General features: G+C 45.1%; 1 protein-coding gene across 1 annotated transcript in view; it reads right to left on the bottom strand.

Moving 5' to 3' along the window:
- fam222ba (family with sequence similarity 222 member Ba) overlaps nucleotides 1–17061 on the bottom strand; it is a 35889-nt gene that overhangs the window by 4501 nt on the left and 14327 nt on the right. Inside the window, exon 2 of the mRNA XM_058077334.1 lies at nucleotides 5276–5403. Coding sequence (XP_057933317.1) covers nucleotides 5276–5357 — 82 coding nt within the window. The 5' untranslated portion in view covers nucleotides 5358–5403. The remainder of the gene's footprint in view (nucleotides 1–5275; nucleotides 5404–17061) is intronic.

The raw sequence follows: 17061 nt of genomic DNA, 5'->3' as shown, positions 1-17061 counted from the left end.
CAGTGCAAGCAAACACAGATGGATGTATATGCACCTTCACGCAAGCACACACAGATAGACTTCACCTGTCAACACACTGCTAATGAGAAATGACCTTCGTGACATGGAAGCTCACTTCAGACATACGAAATGTTATTTACATGATTCACTATGCCAGTATGCACAACGACCAATGCAACACATGCACTTTGTTTATCCATAGTAGGGTTGGGCAATATGGACCTTAGCATAATCACAATATTTTTGGGATGTATCACGATATCGGTATATAAAAAATATTGGCCAAGCCTAATCCATAGTGACAATACATGAAGAAAGAATGAGATGGAGGATACCGGCGGCTGAAATGAGTTTCCTTCATAGGGTAGCTGGACTCACCCTAAGAGATAGGGTGAGGAGCTCAGTCATCCAGGAGGGGCTCAGAGTAGAGCCGCTTCTCCTTCACATTGGGAGAGTCAGTTGAGGTGGCTCGGGCATCTAGTCCGGATGCCTCCCGGACGCCTCCCTGGTGAGTTATTCCGGGCATGCCCGGCCGGGAAAAGGCCCCCGGGGCAGACCTAGGACACGCTGGAGGGATTATGTCTCACAGCTGGCCTGGGAACGCCTTGGTGTCCTCCCGGTGGAGCTGGAGGAGGTGGCCGGGGACCGGGAAGTCTGGGCTTCCCTACTAAGACTGCTGCCCCCGCGACCCGGACCCGGATAAGCGGAGGAAAATGGATGGATGGATGGACAATACATGTGTAGTGAACCAGAATTATGCGTTTCCTAATGGATGGCTGCCTCAAGTCATTTTATGTTTCTACTATTAGACCTCTCCGAGGTACGATATCCAATATGGAATAATTTGTTTTGTTTGCAGTAACAAGTATTTACATCTGGAAACGGACCAATCCATTAAATTGGAAAAGGGATGATGCACTGCAAGCAAAACACAGGCAGTATATCGGTGTCTTCAGGCAAAATGGAGTCCACTGCCTTGCTGCAAATGGCAACGACGCTAGTCAGTCAGCCAAGTCACATCTGCATCTCCAGGCAGGATTAATATGTTCATGGAAACAGGAGTTCAGAACATTCCGAGAGGAGTGACCATCACCGACAAGCTGAGGTAATAGTTGAGCGGAAATGTTTGAAAGAAGCAGCCTTACAAGCCCCAACTGTTGATTATGTGTGCTCACAAACAAGTGTTGCCTATTAGCATTTCAACCTTCACCTCAAACCTGGATAAACTGAAGAGCTTTAAGCATCAAGGCAGGGTTAATGAGGATATAAGTGCAGTTTGAAGGCGGCTGCTGGTGGCGAGGAGCGCATCATCTCAGATCTCCGTCAGCGAGGAGAAAGGGGCTGGTTTGGCCACGTGTTAATTACCCCGCTGCTGGCACACAAGTGCACAGTCAGCAGGCTCTAATTAGAGCTCCTTTTATTCAAACTACTGTTTTTATTGAACAAGGTTTAGGCAGCAGGGGGCCGCGCCTCACACTGCTGTAAATTGCAAATTTTTCTCAGGAGCGGGAAATTGAGTCTGAAGCCTGGGTGTCAAATTAGACTGTTGAATTCAGCTCCTCGCACGCGGCCACCAGCCCTCCTTCAAAAGCAGCTGCACACAGCATGCCGGGCCGACGGAGCAGGGAACTAAGATATTCAGAAAGGAAAATATTATAAGGAGCGGGAGAAAGACGGCTGGCTTTTGATGTCAGTGAGATGCAAAAAATAAATAAATACAAATCAGCTCAGTGGCCTTGCGGGGCTTCGTGTTTGCTCTGCCTGGAAGAATGGAGGATCAAGGGCCACTTCCTGGTACGCGAGACATCCTGCCTGTACCATGAGTCCATTTCTTCGCGACCTCGTTGTATCTCTGCGCACCTGATACGCTCCTCAGCCATCTTCTGCTAACAGACACTCCTTGATGATAAATACAGCAGCTGCTCTGGCCTTGGCGCTGATGGAAACCTGCTAGCTCTTAACTTGAAACGACTTCTCTTATGCACAGGCGCCGCCGTGGAAAAGCAGGCAGAAGCCCGACGACCCTGGTGGTCCGGCGCTCGTGGTAAAAATAGAGGGAGGGGAAGGTGTCAAAGACAGCTTGTAGCAGTCCAGGGCTCTGTGGGACCTAAGTGGTGCTGGAAGGACAGTGCTTGAATGGTTGCCAAAATAGAAGCTCGTTATGTCAACTCTGTCTGTCTTTCACGTGATTTCCAGCCACAGCTAAACTCAATGTGGTGGAGCAAACCATCTCATTACTTTCTTTCACACACACACACACACACACACACACACACACACACACAATTCAGGGCAAGGAATGGTACACCCCTGCTGCGCCGCACGCAGATAGAAAGGTGGTAAAAGTCTAGAGTGGTGCGGTCCACCCGTGGCTCCAGCCGGTTCATGCCTCTGTGTAGTCACTACACCATCTCTCATGACGCCGCCATGAGCCTTGCAAAGCGTGTGCCATGCAAATCTGCGCCCAAGTGCTAGGGGGCAGTGTTTCCTGGTCAGTCAACTTGGTGAGAAGCCATGATGTTTAGCAACTAGACTACCGTCTACTCGTAATATTCATTCATTCATTCATTTTCTACCGCTTATCCACACGAGGGTCGCAGGGGGTGCTGGAGCTGTCTTCGGGCGAGAGACGGGGTATACCCTGGACTGGTCACAAGCCAATCACAGGGCACATATAGACACACAACCATTCACACTCACATTCATACCTATGGACAATTTGGAGTCTAGCATGTTTTTGGAATGTGGGAGGAAACCGGAGTACCCGGAGAAAACCCACGCATGCACGGGGAGAACATGCAAACTCCACACAGAGATGGCCGAGGGTGGGATTGAACTCGGGTCTCCTAGCTGTGAGGTCTGCTCGCTAACCACTCGTCCGCCGTGCAGCCTACTCGTAATATTATGAGGAAAAATAATGTAATTTTAGTAGCGTAAATTTTTTATAAATATTTTAAAAAATTTAAGACGTATGAGAAAAACAAAAAATTTGAGAAGAAAAAAAGCGGCAATTTTAAGAGGACACATTTTTCATTTGGATATGAAATTTGATGCAGAGAAAAGCTACATGTATGTATGTCGACTTTAGCAGTCGCTTTTTCAAAGGCTCCCTTTCAAGGACCGGACCGTTGGCGCTAACTTGACAGTGTGTGTTTTTATAGTTATTTTCTTGAAATGAGCACCGGGGTTTTTGATGTAACACTGACTGCTAATGATACTTTGAAGCGTGGATGAAAAGGGAAACCATTACGTGAGAGTGATGAGGATGGAGGGTGCGGGGGACAGATTGAAATCACACAGCTACGAGCGGCCGTGTTGCTGCGTGCACGCTCCAGCCCCAAAAGAGATTACAGAGTTGGACAGAAAAACAAATTGAACTTCACTTTGGCCCTGCGCTCGGATGTGTCATGGTGAGCTGCACAAAGGGGGAGCGGAGTAACAGTCTTGTTGATGGCGGCACCATGTCACTCGTCCGCCTGAGTGAGGCAACAGACGCTGGCACTTAGCTGACTCCCTCATGCTTGCTGAAGTCCCAGGGGGTTGGCTGATTACTGTGATTCTGAAATTACAGTCTTGATGAGCGTTGGAAAAAAGGAAAATGCTGGAGAAATGGGTCGCACTGAGGCTGGGTTGCCACTTGTGAAGAAAAAGGCAGGAGGGGATGGAGGAAGAAGTCTTTTTCACATCGACTTGCTCGCCAAAGGGGTGATTGCCCTTTTTGCAGTAAACTCTTTTTACAATTAAAAGACGCTACAGTGGGGTCGTGTCAACAAAAATACAGGTATTTTTGAAACCACTTTTTTTTAAGTCGCCTAAAAGTGACTTAGTCTGCAGTCAGGGTGGGGATGGTGGGGTAGTTTCAAGGAAAACTGCACTTTTTGGGGGGGATTTTGCCCATCATCCACAACCCTTATGCGAGACATGAACACACATGTTTCTCTTTTCTGTGCAGAGGCAGCTAAGAATGCACGTAATGGGACGCACCTGCTAGCAACGCTCCATTTACATAATGTGACCTGCATATTAACCCACCTATTATTAACATTGCTGCACCAAAGAACTACACGACATCTCCATACACCACACTGGCTTGCTACTAGCCGGCTAGCTACTAGCTCCACAATACCTCAGGCCACTTTCGAAAGCTAATGCTACACGGAGGAGCTCCCGCCACCCCTGCTGTGGTTTTTGTGTTTGGAAAAGTTAAAGGGGACCTATTTTGCTCATTTTCAGCTCTTTGTATTGAGTTGTGGACTCCTATGGAGCAGCTAAACACAAGAACCCGCACAGGAAGCTTACTGGATCTTCCAGAATTTGTACCTATTCCAGATGGATTTGTGTGTTTTAATTTATTCCACCCACGGCCCCGCCTGTGGTCTGTCACTTGTAGAGCCAAGTAGCTTGTACCCAGGCACGGCCATATAAGGATGTCTGGCTCACTGTGATGTCACAGTGAGGCGAACACGGGAATACAGCATTCTAACTACATTTATAGGTCATAAAAGTGGAAAAAGTATAAAAGGTCACATTTTTTCAATGTGCCTGGTACTACATGCTCACAGCGTAGAGATAAAACCACAAGGAGGTTTTTGGGCGGAAGTGAGCAAGCGCAACTCAATGAGACAGCATTAGCGGGATGATTATTATTTCTTAGTGATTGATTAGCGTTGAACTGCTGTGTTTGTCAAAGGTGACAAAATAAAAGTTGCATGTTGAAAGACCCGTGGTGTCATACTTCCATGCTGTTCAAGTCGCCAGACTAAGAAAGGTGTGATAAAGTGTTAACCTAACTGGTCTTACATCTCTGAACTACTGACTGTTCCTGAGCACTCAATTTTTTTCAAGTTGTCAATATTTATTTTCCCATTTTTTCATTTCACTTAGTGGCTTGGTGTTTTTGCAAACCTTTATTTGTAAAGTTAGTCCCAATTAGACTTTGTGAGATTATTTGCTTGAAGAGCATTATATTTGAGTGATGGACAGTTTACCTTACTAATGTCTACTTGTTGTACATTGTGTTTGTTTTTTATCCATTGAAGTCCATTTTGTGTTGGGCTGTTAAAAAAAACCCTGAATATTTAATGAACAAATATTTGCATAAAGCAAACATTATGCAGTCTCCCGCTGAATGATCTTTCAAAAGGTACTTATCATAGGAAAAACTTCTATCTGTAATTATTTGTGGTTTGACGGCCCAACTAATAATATATGTCATTCATAGTACTTCATTCAAAATGGTGCTGGGAGCTCATGGCGCCCACAGCTGACTACTTACATTTCTGAGGTCCAGTGTTCATCTGCGTGTGGGGGAGAAGCTGGAGGGGGAGGTCACCTGGCCCTGGCAGACAGGCCAGCATTTCACACAGACACTAATGCAACATGGGACACACACTTCTCCTTACACTGCGGAGAGAAAAGTAAAAAAAAAAAAAGAGTGAGCGGTTAGTTTGCTTAGGGATACAGAAGTAGTACTGATTACAAGAATTTATCATCACAGGCAAAACACCTTAGGAAGTCACAGTTCCATTACACGCCGATTCACACCTGGAGCGTCACGTGAGATGACATTTGGTGCCATGAACAACTTGAATTAAACATCAAACCCCTGAAGTGAAACCAGCCCGAGGGGCTGGCGGCTTCAAATGAAGCCCCTCCACTTCCTCCACTTCCACTGCATGTTAGTCATCTTGTAGGACCCTGCTACCTGCACTTTCTTCCCTCAAGACCACAGCAGAGCAAATTAATGACTCCTGTACACTTGAAAAGGACACACTCCAGAGACCTGGCGCTGACGAGGTAGTCTCTGATCGATACTGCAGTCTCACAGGCATTTGTTTTGGAGGCATTACAACAATGGAGCTGGTTTAAGATGGAGTGAAAAGAAATGAATAAATGAAGCCACCGCTTCAATAAGTGCCTGCCACTCTGCAATAACCCCGGTGTAATAGAGAGGGAGAAAACGTTAGCCATGCTCCACTTGGCTTACTGCTCTACTCCAAACAACACAGATGCTTGCTTAATCAGCACTAAAGAACAGTCAGGGAGCAAATTAAGTCTAAAGAGTCGGGGCCCTCTCCTTTTACTGCGTGGAATCAGAGGAGTGCGGCAAGTGTGCACAGACAAACGGCTTCTACGAGGGTGGCAATTACCCACAAAACAGCCTTGGCATGCCTGTCTGCCACAGGGTGATGGCTTAAAAGTGTCTCTTCCCCTGCAGGGAAAGGAGACACGAAGAGGGAAGGGTGACAAAGTGAAACAGAGACGTGGAAAGATAGAAAGGGCAGGTGGCAGGTTTCTGCATGTGGGGTTATTGCGGGGTGGGGGGCGCCTGAACTTCTTTTAAAAAGCAGGAGCTCAAAAAGGTCACGACGACAGCTCATTTAAATCCCCCCAGCAAGACGAAGGAAAAAAGCCTTAATGAAGCTGCCAACTTCTACACAGATACCTGAGGGCGTTGCACCCCGGGGTGCCGCAGGGGCACAGCAGCAGGGTGGGGGTGGGCGTTAGAGGATACAGAGTATAGGCTAGATTGGTGGAAGGTGGAGCTGCAGTCTTGGAGATAGATGTGAGGATGTTGGTTGGAGCAGTTGCACCCCGAGCCTCCTACTCTTTCCCCTCCCCGGCTTGGACCACCATATGGCAGCAATCCCTGCTCTCCATTCGCTGTGTCGCCATACGTTAACTTTAATTGGTCTGATGTGTTATTCTTTTCCCTCAGCCTTGGAAGGAGTTTAGGTACACAGTGCCTTGATGTCAGCAGGCAGGATTTCCAGCTCTCATTTATCAGGGTGCCAAGATTTCACATAAAGATAACAGAAATCTCTCTGACAACAACCGGGGCCCCCGGGTTGGGGAGGAGGGACATATCAGATACAACACTGCCTTTGCTCTGGCTTTCACCACTGAAAACGGTGACAAGCCTGGCTGACTGACGCGGTGGCAAATAAAACAGCCAATCGCACTTTGGCTTACTGCACACTGGATGTCCGGGAAGCTTGGCTGGTGTGAGTGCCCTGATCCGCCTGGGCACAGCATGATTGCATATAAATGCATATTGCCTAGTCATAGAGTGGCTGATTTGATGGCTCCGAGCATGTTATTCATGATAACCGACACAATTCATAACAGAAATAATCCAAATAATACAATAATAATAATACAATAATAATACAAAAGTCACAACCCATGGACAGTATCTTTGGATACATAATAAAGGCATATCTTATTTTTCATATTGCTAATGAAAGCTGCCTCCTTCCACACTGCCTAAAAATGTGAATGGAAAAAATAAGCTGTTATGGCACGACTGTTATGGCAAAAGAAGATTGGCTGAACCAACACTCGGTGTGAGCACTGGGGGCCAGTGGAGGCAGGGGGGGATCACGTCCAAGTCCAGCACGATATAAATGGGTTAGTGTAAGTATGCCCTTTAAAAAAAACACACACAACCACACATCAACCCGCTACAGGTGAGAAACATCCACCGCGCCATCAATCCGCCCCCTTCTTGTGTCCCCCCACAGTGCCCCTGAATGTCAGAAAACGATGCAGTGAGGAGTGCGACGGCAAAGGTCAGCCTATGGTAATGCTCCAGCTGACACGCTGCCTTACAGTGCAGAGCCAGGAGGGAAGGGAATCCCAACCGTCTGTACCAGCACCACGTCAAAGCTACTTGTGCATTTAGGACACACGAACACACACACACTGCCATTTCACCAGTGCCAAGCTTGGGCACGATTCCCCCTGCCTTGGGCACGATTCCCCCGTGCTGACCTGCACTGACACAGCTCTAAGGCATTCTGGCTTCCACACATTTACGTGTGCCATCACTTCATTATAGAAGGCTGAACGGCCGTAACTTCCGAACAAGGGGGCTTATGACATGCCCGTCTATTGCTATCGTGTGGTAACGTGCAATTTCGGGAGAAACGGTGTGGGACTGCTGGCAAAGCTGATGCCGAACTGTTATGCTGCACTCGCTGTCAAATCCTGCGAGCCAAATCCTGACGATGTGACGCTCGACTGAAATGTTGTAGCTGGCATGCTAATTTATACCAGTGAAAACACCTAGAAGGCTAACATTGCTAACAATTACAACTTTATTCATTGCTATATATAGACAATATTGCAACTTAAAACATTTTTTTCTTCAATATTTAAACTTTATAGGCTGCATGGCGGTCAAGTGGTTAGCGCGCGGGCCTCACAGCAAGGAGACCAGAGTTCAATTCCTCCCTCAACCATCTCTGTGAGTTTGCATGTTCTCCCTGTGCATGCGTGGGTTTTCTGCGGGTACTCCGGTTTCCTCCCACATTCCAAAAACATGTTAGGTTAATTAGCGATTCCAAATTGTCCATAGGTATGAATGTGAGTGTGAATGGTTGTTTGTCTATATGTGCCCTGTGATTGGCTGGCCACCAGTCCAGGGTGTGCCGTGGGCCAATGAAAAAACAGCCACTGCTCACAAATTACCCCCAACCCGCACTTTGGACTCCCCTGACCTAAGACAACTCAGCCCGCAACTAACAATTATTTTCTTAGTCGATTAATCTGAAGCTTGTTTTTTACCCCTGTACTTTGACTTTGTTCTTCCCATCATGTGGTAAAGTGCTGTTCAGCTAGCCACGGTACAGTTTGGTGTGACTTTTGTTTTTCACAGGCAAGATGAGCTACAGAATGCAAGCAGTGCCTGTTGAACTTTACCAGGCTACGCTGGGAGGTGTTCCCAATATTATGGCAATGTCACTGACACAGATCCAGAGTCCAGACGGGCTGAGCTGTCTCTGGCACCTCTCTGCAGGAGGTAGTCAGCACTTGACTGGCTTGGCTGCATGCTTCTTCTTGTTATGGACTGCCCTGTGACCACCAGGCAGGGGGCTCTGCCTGTCTGGTCTGAGCCCTCCAGCCATCAGCCCCTACAGACAAACAGGAGGCTTAGCAGCCTTTGTGATGCGGAGACACAGCCCGTTCTGTCCTGTCCCTGTCCGGGGCCCGAGCCTGCTGAGCAGACCCATGGAGCAAGGACGGCTTCAGTGGAGTTTGGCCAGGCATCTCACACTATCAGCCTCGTGCAGACAGCAGACACATGGTTCTCAGAGTATTAGTCGAGTCGGCAAGTCGCCACTGGGTACTTACAACACAATACTATCATGCAAATAGCGGTGCGGCTTGCATTTGCGCCAAATAAAATGGGAGACAACAAAGTAGGGCTTGAGCAAGGGATGTCTTGCGCTGTGTCAAACTCTTCCCATAAAAGCTGACCCATTTTCTGAATGTAAAGAATGAAAACAAATGAAGTTAAAAAAGAGAAGGAACAACAGAGGTGGAAGTCGTTTAGGAAATAAGGCCAGATGTCTCCAACCGTCAGAACCATGACACAGGAAATCAAAGCAGCGTTTCTCAATAAGGTAAGCAAAATCAGCTTAGCGTAAGCACATATACATCCTTGAAGATAAGCAACGCAAAGTTGGGGGGCAAATAAGTATCTTTGGTGCAATATTTGCAGCTTTCTATAGCAATTAAAGCAAAAGTAATTAGGACAACCAAGTCACCATGTTGTTCAGTGCTTGTACTAACTGGTGCCGCGGAGAAGAGTGGTGGGGAAAGCAGGCTGATGTTATTTTAATTGCATGTTTACCCCCAGGTTATGAGTCTGAAATAGAGCCAAGAAAAAAAGTCGAAATTCAATGCAACTTCAGTGTGTTGATTCTCTCAGGGGCAGAGAGAGAAATTACTTTTCTTGCCAGCCGGCTGTGTGAATAGGAAGTAAAGAAAGAAAAGGAGCAGGAGGAAAGGTTTTTTTTTTTTTTTTTACTCATGAATGCTCAAGCATTCTGTCAAAAGAAAGAGGAAAGAGCTTTGGCTCTTGAGCATGTTAGCAAGAAATGACACATTGAGATGACCATTGTCTGGCTATCCAAACAAAAGTGGTTGAAAGGAATTGCTAGCTGCGAGTATAATGCTGTGAAGCAGTGAATAAGTTAGGGGGCAAACTCGGACCACACCATTTGCACTGTGCTGGATTACCCATTCTCCTTCCTGGCCCGGCCTGGTCTGACCTGGCCTGCTCTGACAGAGGAGTCCTGCTTCGACACGATTGCTTGTACCATTTCTATTCTGGTGTATTGCACAAGTACGGTAGTCCCTCACTTTATCATGCTAATAATCACTGGTTCTTGGTTGACTATGGCCCATTATATTATACAGTGGCAAGAAAAAGTATGTGAACCCTTTGGGCTTTCTTGGATTTCTGCATAAATTGGTCATAAAATAAATTTTAAAATTAATTTTATATGCAGAAATCCAAGCAATCCCAAAGGGTTCACATACTTTTTCTTGCTACTGTATGTAGGGCCGCACAGTGGATGAGTGGTTAGCATGTAGGCCACACAGTCATGAGATCAGGAAGACCTGGGTTCGAATCTCTGTGTGGAGTTTGCATGCTCTCCCTGTGCCTGCATGGGTTTTCTATAAGTACTCCGGTTTCCTCCCACAAAAACATGCTAGGCTAATTGGCGACTCCAAATTGTTAGTTATGAATGTGAGTGGGAATGATTTGTCTATTCTGTATGTGCCCTGCCAGCGGCATAAGTTATATGTCGTACTCTGGCGTCAGTAAAGACACAAAACATTGATGAAACATGCCATTACATCGATAGAGTGGGAAAAAACTTATCCTATTCCATGTGGAAGTGGTTTTTGGCTTTTTGCTTTGTCTTTCTTCCCCACTCCAACTGAAACCCCTTAAGTTTACAATAAATTAGAGGCTAACTTGTTATCGTTAGCATGCTTTGCAGGATAAGGCCGGTAAGCAATGTGGTGACAACTTGAATATTATTTGTATAAAGTTTTCTCCTTACATGACACTTTTAAAAATATATATATATATATAAATATTTCAACATTTACATGTTTTTAATGTTCTGACTTTATTTCTGTAGTACCGGTATAGTTTGGCTTTATTCTCATACTATTATAATGTTTTCCCCCACAATGGCTTCGTGTTTCGGTGAATCGGTTAGGCCAAAATCAGACCAAATCAATATGAACCAAACACACACAGTTAGTGAGTTGGTTTGCGACATATCAGAAATAAGTAATGCCATAACTGTTTCCCAAAGTCAAAACTGATGTGTGTGAATATTTAGTTTTGCCTAAAATACAACGATGATAGGCCTGCTTTCATGGATGACTAAGGAAATTGAAAAATATTACAAAAGGATTAATCGGACCCCACAATATCGTTGATTAATTGTATTGATTGTTGCCGCTCTAAAGACCAATTTCAGCATCTTGCACTCATACCTTCTGCTGAGCATAGTAAATAAATAGCCTACAAATGACAACACCAAAGGCAACATATCAACCGAATGACTGTGAAATGACAAGAGGTTTATAAGGCTATGAGGCACCATGAAAGACATGCTTTTGGGAGTGAATGTGGATGTGAAACCGCTAAGCTTGAGCCAGAAAGAGGTGAAAATTCTCTGCAACAAAGAGGCAATGAAAAACATGATGTGCTGACGTCACATTGGAACAGCTGCGTTTGAGAGCCATTTGATTTTAAAAAAAGGCACCTCAACGTATTCTTCTGTCTTGTCCTAATTAAATCTTGCAGACCCAACTATTCGGATGGTATTCAGGACTCACCCAAATGAAGAACAGGATGAGTAGGAGTGTAGGAGTGAGTAGCTTGGCCCAGCTTTTTATCAAGGCCAGAGCCATTTTAGGACCATTAACCGACCCCCTTGATGGCGATGCTAGGAGAGCCAGATGAGGTCCTTGGGCCCAGATTTGCAAGCGGGCCACTTAAGCCCACTCAGCTTCCTAAAGAGTTCTAAAAATGTGGAAGACGGAGGAAAGTGTGTTCAGTCATGCGTAGTCTGGCCAAGGTCAGGTTGGCAGACTCTGAAGCGCTTGGTGTCATGAATGCCAAAAAAATGCACGGGCCCCCTGGCTGTGGCGTTTGACAGACATGTTTACACCTGATGAAATGCAGTGTGGATGTGGATGCAAAGTGAGGGCTGCCAGCCCGGTTATTTATTTATCTGCAGCAAATCCATCCGGAGTGCAGCCAGGAGCTCAGTGAAGAAACGGTCAGTTTACTCTGACGTGACAGAAACCACTTTAGGGAGGGGAGTGGGGGGGGGGGGTGACACTGGCAAAAAGAAAGGACAGCGGACTGAGACTGATTTACTCAATGTAAACATCGATTAACCCGTGACAGGAGACAATGCTGAAAATAAGGTTAGGACAGTCCAGACTACAACAGACTTGCATTTGCAACCAAGAAGCACAAACATTTGAAAACGGGTCTCAATGGCCACGGTATATTCATTTTTTCCAATGTTTTCTCAAATAATGACTGAAACATTAAATAAAATCTGTGGTCTTTTCGTCTTTGCAGCAACACAAATTCAAACCATGTCTCAATAATTGAACCGTCTTCTTTGGCAGCCCTAAGTGGTGCAGAGCGGGTGGTTACTCTTTCCAAGTATTTCCAATAGGTGAAACATTGATGAATAATCTCATTCGGCAAATGACTACAATCACCCAATTAAAAGGTGTGTTTCATTTACTATTATTAATGGAAGCCTCTTATGTTATTGATTTTGAATATTCTCACATCCCTTCCTTTCAGGTACAACAAGGATACTGTCAGCGCTTTTGGCACATATTTTAGTCAATGCCTTATCGAATCAAAGAGTTATACATAAGCACAATAACTGATGAATGGGAATAGTCTGCATCTGAAAGTCTTCAAATTGTTGCTACAAACGTGGAACTTATATAGAGCCAATATCAGAACCATCGAACATGGGAGGATGCTTGGTTACCTTTTAGACAACTTCTGGTAACCATCATTGCAGCATCATCACAGTGACCATCACATATCCCCCAAGTCCCGGCATACGTACAAGACCATCAGCGATAAGACATCACCCTGCCTGTCAATCTGTCATCTGAGCGTGCACGCGCGAGAGGCTGCGTGATATAATCAGGATATTCAGAAGGCAGTTTCATAAAACTGTTGAGGTGAACGTGCCTGCTTTTGATACAAACCGCATGACTGCAGTAGTGTTAAATGGAAGAGATCTAAAGAATGTACTTTGAAAGTAGGGCCGGGCGATGTGGACCAAAACTCATTTCCCGATATATTTAGGTTGAATATCGATATTTCATATTAGTATGTCCCCATATTTTTCCCACAAAGTTAGTTTAGATGAAAATCAAAGCCAAATATGCGTGCAAAGTTGTATTAAAATGTAAACAATAGAATAGTCGCTGAAATAAAATAGTATATTATCTTTAAATATATACAGAAAAAGTTAAATATAATGTTCTATCGCTCACGGTAGTCTCTCTGCAGCCGGGTTAGCGCGGTGAGCGCTTCCATCCCACGTTCGCCATGATTTAATTTATACTGTTAATTGTTAACACCGTCTTCATCCAGCAACCTTTATACCGTCTTTTTTGCTGTTCACTCCAGCTATGCAGCACGGATCTACGATCGTGTGCAAAGCTAACTGTGACCTGACTGTATCGTGACAATCCTAGTACCGAGTACGTTTTCGTTAAAGGGGTCGCCCTGAAATGGGTCCAGACTTAGGAGCTGTTTGCAAGAGCTGACTAGCCCTCCTCCTGTGTAAGTAGGACTTTGGCAGAGGTAAAGACACAATTAAGATGAAGTGTTCTGATTTAATTTATTAACAGGTGCATCCATTTTGTGTTCCTCCTCACACATACTTTGCCTGGCTCAGTCAAAGCGCTTATGACAAATTGGACACCCCAGTGACAAATTGAGCCTGGGATTAAAGGAAGAAAGCAGTCCGCTTTGTTAAGTGTTGTTTATGGAAAACCGAGGCTTTACTCGCACATCGGCGGTGTTTGTCTGTGGACGTACATTTTTCTTGGTACGGGGCCAACAGCAGAGCTGACACCACCACCGTCTCTCGTACCATATCCTCTCTATCCAGGTGTTCCCGCAGCTTATGTCTCAGCTTTGAGTGCTCTGTAAACAAAACTATCAATGCAGCTGTTCCCACAAGTCTCTCTCCCACACAGACACGCACACAGATGCCCCACAGACCTCCTCTTGCGTTTCTACTCCTTTCCTATTGACATATGCAGTGAAAAATGTTCTACCCCAATGAATAGTATTGACCCGGAGTTAACCAGGCCTGGGCTGCTTGTGAGCACAGCTGGACTGACCGTAGGTAGCGAGGGTTGGGGTTCAAAGCAGCCCTGCTAGGCAGAAATGTGTGAGCGCTGACTGACAAAACCACCCTAAAAGAGACTAAATCCACCAACATGGATTGTAGTCATAAATAGTTTGCAGGCTTTCTGTATCAAGAAATTCTGCACTATGCTACGGACAGTCCTGGTGAATTTTTATCAAGAACTGTGCAAAATATTGAAATTCAGCTCTAAAAGCACAAATGCTAATTCCAAATCCTGTTCTGTGCCTGTTCAATTGATGACACCCCCTTGCTGTGCCTTCGAAAGGTTGGTAAGGTCAGCCGTCTTCGTGTCAGCGCTGACATTCAGTCTAGCCTCCAGCTAGACCAAAAGACTTCTCCCCCTTGCTTCAACGGACCAGCACAGGAATAAAAATGATCTTCCTCCATGCGAGATGTCTGGCAACTCACGGGACATTTGTGGCTCTCGCCGCCACTTCCTGTGTGGTTGTGGTTGCCTCTCAGCAGGCACTGGCTCTGGGCATGAGGCAAGGGTCAGCCCAACGTTGACTCTATGGAAAGCCAGGCAAGCGCAGGCCAAGCATGGTAAACATCTCACCCCTGTGTCTGCAGAGGAACATCTGATCCTCTCAGAGCCCCTCGGCCTGCCGAACTAAGAGCCTACACAAGTGCTCAGTTGTGTACCCGCGTTGTCATGGCACCGGAATTATGACTTATTCACAAGCATTGGTTTAAAACTGAAAGTTAGGTGTGAACAAAAGCAACGGGCTCTGAAATGTCAAACTAGTCTGATGCATAAACATCTTTGGTTTTCCTCTGCAGGAATTAATTTCAATGTTTCATTAGGGTTGAACTTCAAGGCCGTTTTAAAATGTACGGTAAACAGTGTTACTGTGTGTGGTAACTGAAATGAATATATCCCCAGTGAGATGGGTACAGTCATATGAGTAACGTAGTTAGCTCGGCTGATAACATTTCCATACGTATCCCGCTCTCTCACTTTGGTGCATCAGCCAGCTCTCCGGCGACCATCCAGTGATTCAAGACTGATGAGGCATGCTCAAAGGTCTAAAGCATTGAGCAGAGCATTAATGCAACCAGCAGCAAATTTTTGCCATCGACCCCTGTTGCCTGCAATAAGGACAGCGCCATCAATCAGGCCGAGATAGCCGACACCAGACGTGGGCTGATGAAGCAGGGGACTTTGGAGCTAATGACAAATGGCTCTCCCAGATATGGTCAAAGTGTACTGTGACAATTCGCCAAGGAGGATTGACCTTTAGCAATAACCTGAGTCCATTCCTACAAAACCTGCACCTTCTTAATGTGGAGGACATGAAAAAAAAAGATTTCTCTGTGTGAATAAGAGAGTGGCTATTGTGTTCACAATCCAGCTGAGAATCTCAGACACTTAACGCAGGGCCTCTCCTTATCCTCCTAGAACTCTTTTGTTCTCACACCAACGCTCTGGGAGTGACCTTCAGGAGGCCTGCTAGCCTTGCTAATTGGGGTCTGTTCAGTGCACAGTGGTCCTCCCTCCAAACAAGAGCGGAGGAGGGACCGTGGGGCAGGAGGGGGGTGAGAGAGCAGTGACCTGTAGTAATGGCGAGTCGGAAACCCACAAAAAGTGACTTAAAACCTGAATGGCGAAAACACAGACATGAAACTGATGCAAAAGACAAGCAGTTAGGGCCGTAGATCATTTGCAAATGTATCCATTAGTAATGCTACACAGCAATGCTATCTTACTTGGGAACATCATTACACAGTAACTTCTCAATGATTATAGGGGCATTTATCTTGTGTGGAATGTGTTTTAAATGGGTGATAAATTCTCAACTGTATTATAAATGTGCATGAACAAGGTTACAATTAGGGCCGTGTCTAATATCACAGTCATCCCTCGCTACATCACGCCCTCACTCTATTGAGTTAATGATCACTGTTTTGTGGTTGAATGCGGCCTATTATTAGTCAAAACATATGCTAATTATATGTGTTATTGGCCCAAATTAAGCGTTCTCAATCATAAAAATGGCTAAACGAAGAAACATACAAATACAAAGCATTTAGAATGTCTTGTGTATATTCGTGTAATATGTGTGATTTGTCACAAGAGGCGGGGCTTTGGAAGTGACGTGTGACATCTCAAGCTACTGTAGAGATGCTGAGTGTTAGCATGTTAGAAAAATCACATTTAGAAGGTCTTAAAACAGGTTTTCTATGGTGTAAAGACAAAAATACTAAATTTACCAATAAGGGATCCTACTTAGTGGAAATTCACCTATTGTGGTCGGGTCTGGAACCAATTAACCACAATAAACGAGTGACAATCATGCCTCTATTTGGAAAAACAGTCAAATTGATGAAAGGTTTCCAGAAGGGCATTTCATTATGTCATAAAGTCATCCTCGCAATATTGCAGTTCTATCCCTTGTTATATCAGGAAATTAATTAATTTCAGAAAGTAATTAATACATAATCGCTATTTTGTGGTCTATTGTTAGTAAAAACATATTGAAATGCAAATGATATGTAGTATTCTGGTCACCAGGCGGCAGTAATGACACAAAACATTGAGACACTGGCTTACATTACATTACCTTAACACTGCATGTCGCACCAAAAAAAAAAGGTTCTCCTCACATTCTGCGTGGAAGTAGCATTTTATTTAACGTCTTAGGTTTAGAATAAATAAATTTTAGGTTAACTGGTTCAATGGTTAGCACAAGAGTTGCTCAATGTGTTGCAAACAATGAATGAGAGGAGATTATAGGTGATCACATCTTGAACAATGTTAAAAGCCGTGTTTACACAAACAGGATTTCCATGCTAACTATGAAACTATTCACTTTACCGCAAT

The sequence above is a fragment of the Doryrhamphus excisus genome, chromosome 7 (assembly GCF_030265055.1).
Source record: "Doryrhamphus excisus isolate RoL2022-K1 chromosome 7, RoL_Dexc_1.0, whole genome shotgun sequence".
Classification (NCBI taxonomy): domain Eukaryota; kingdom Metazoa; phylum Chordata; class Actinopteri; order Syngnathiformes; family Syngnathidae; genus Doryrhamphus; species Doryrhamphus excisus.
The sequence above is the reverse complement of the archived record's forward strand: the minus strand, read 5'-3'. Positions and strand labels throughout refer to the sequence as shown.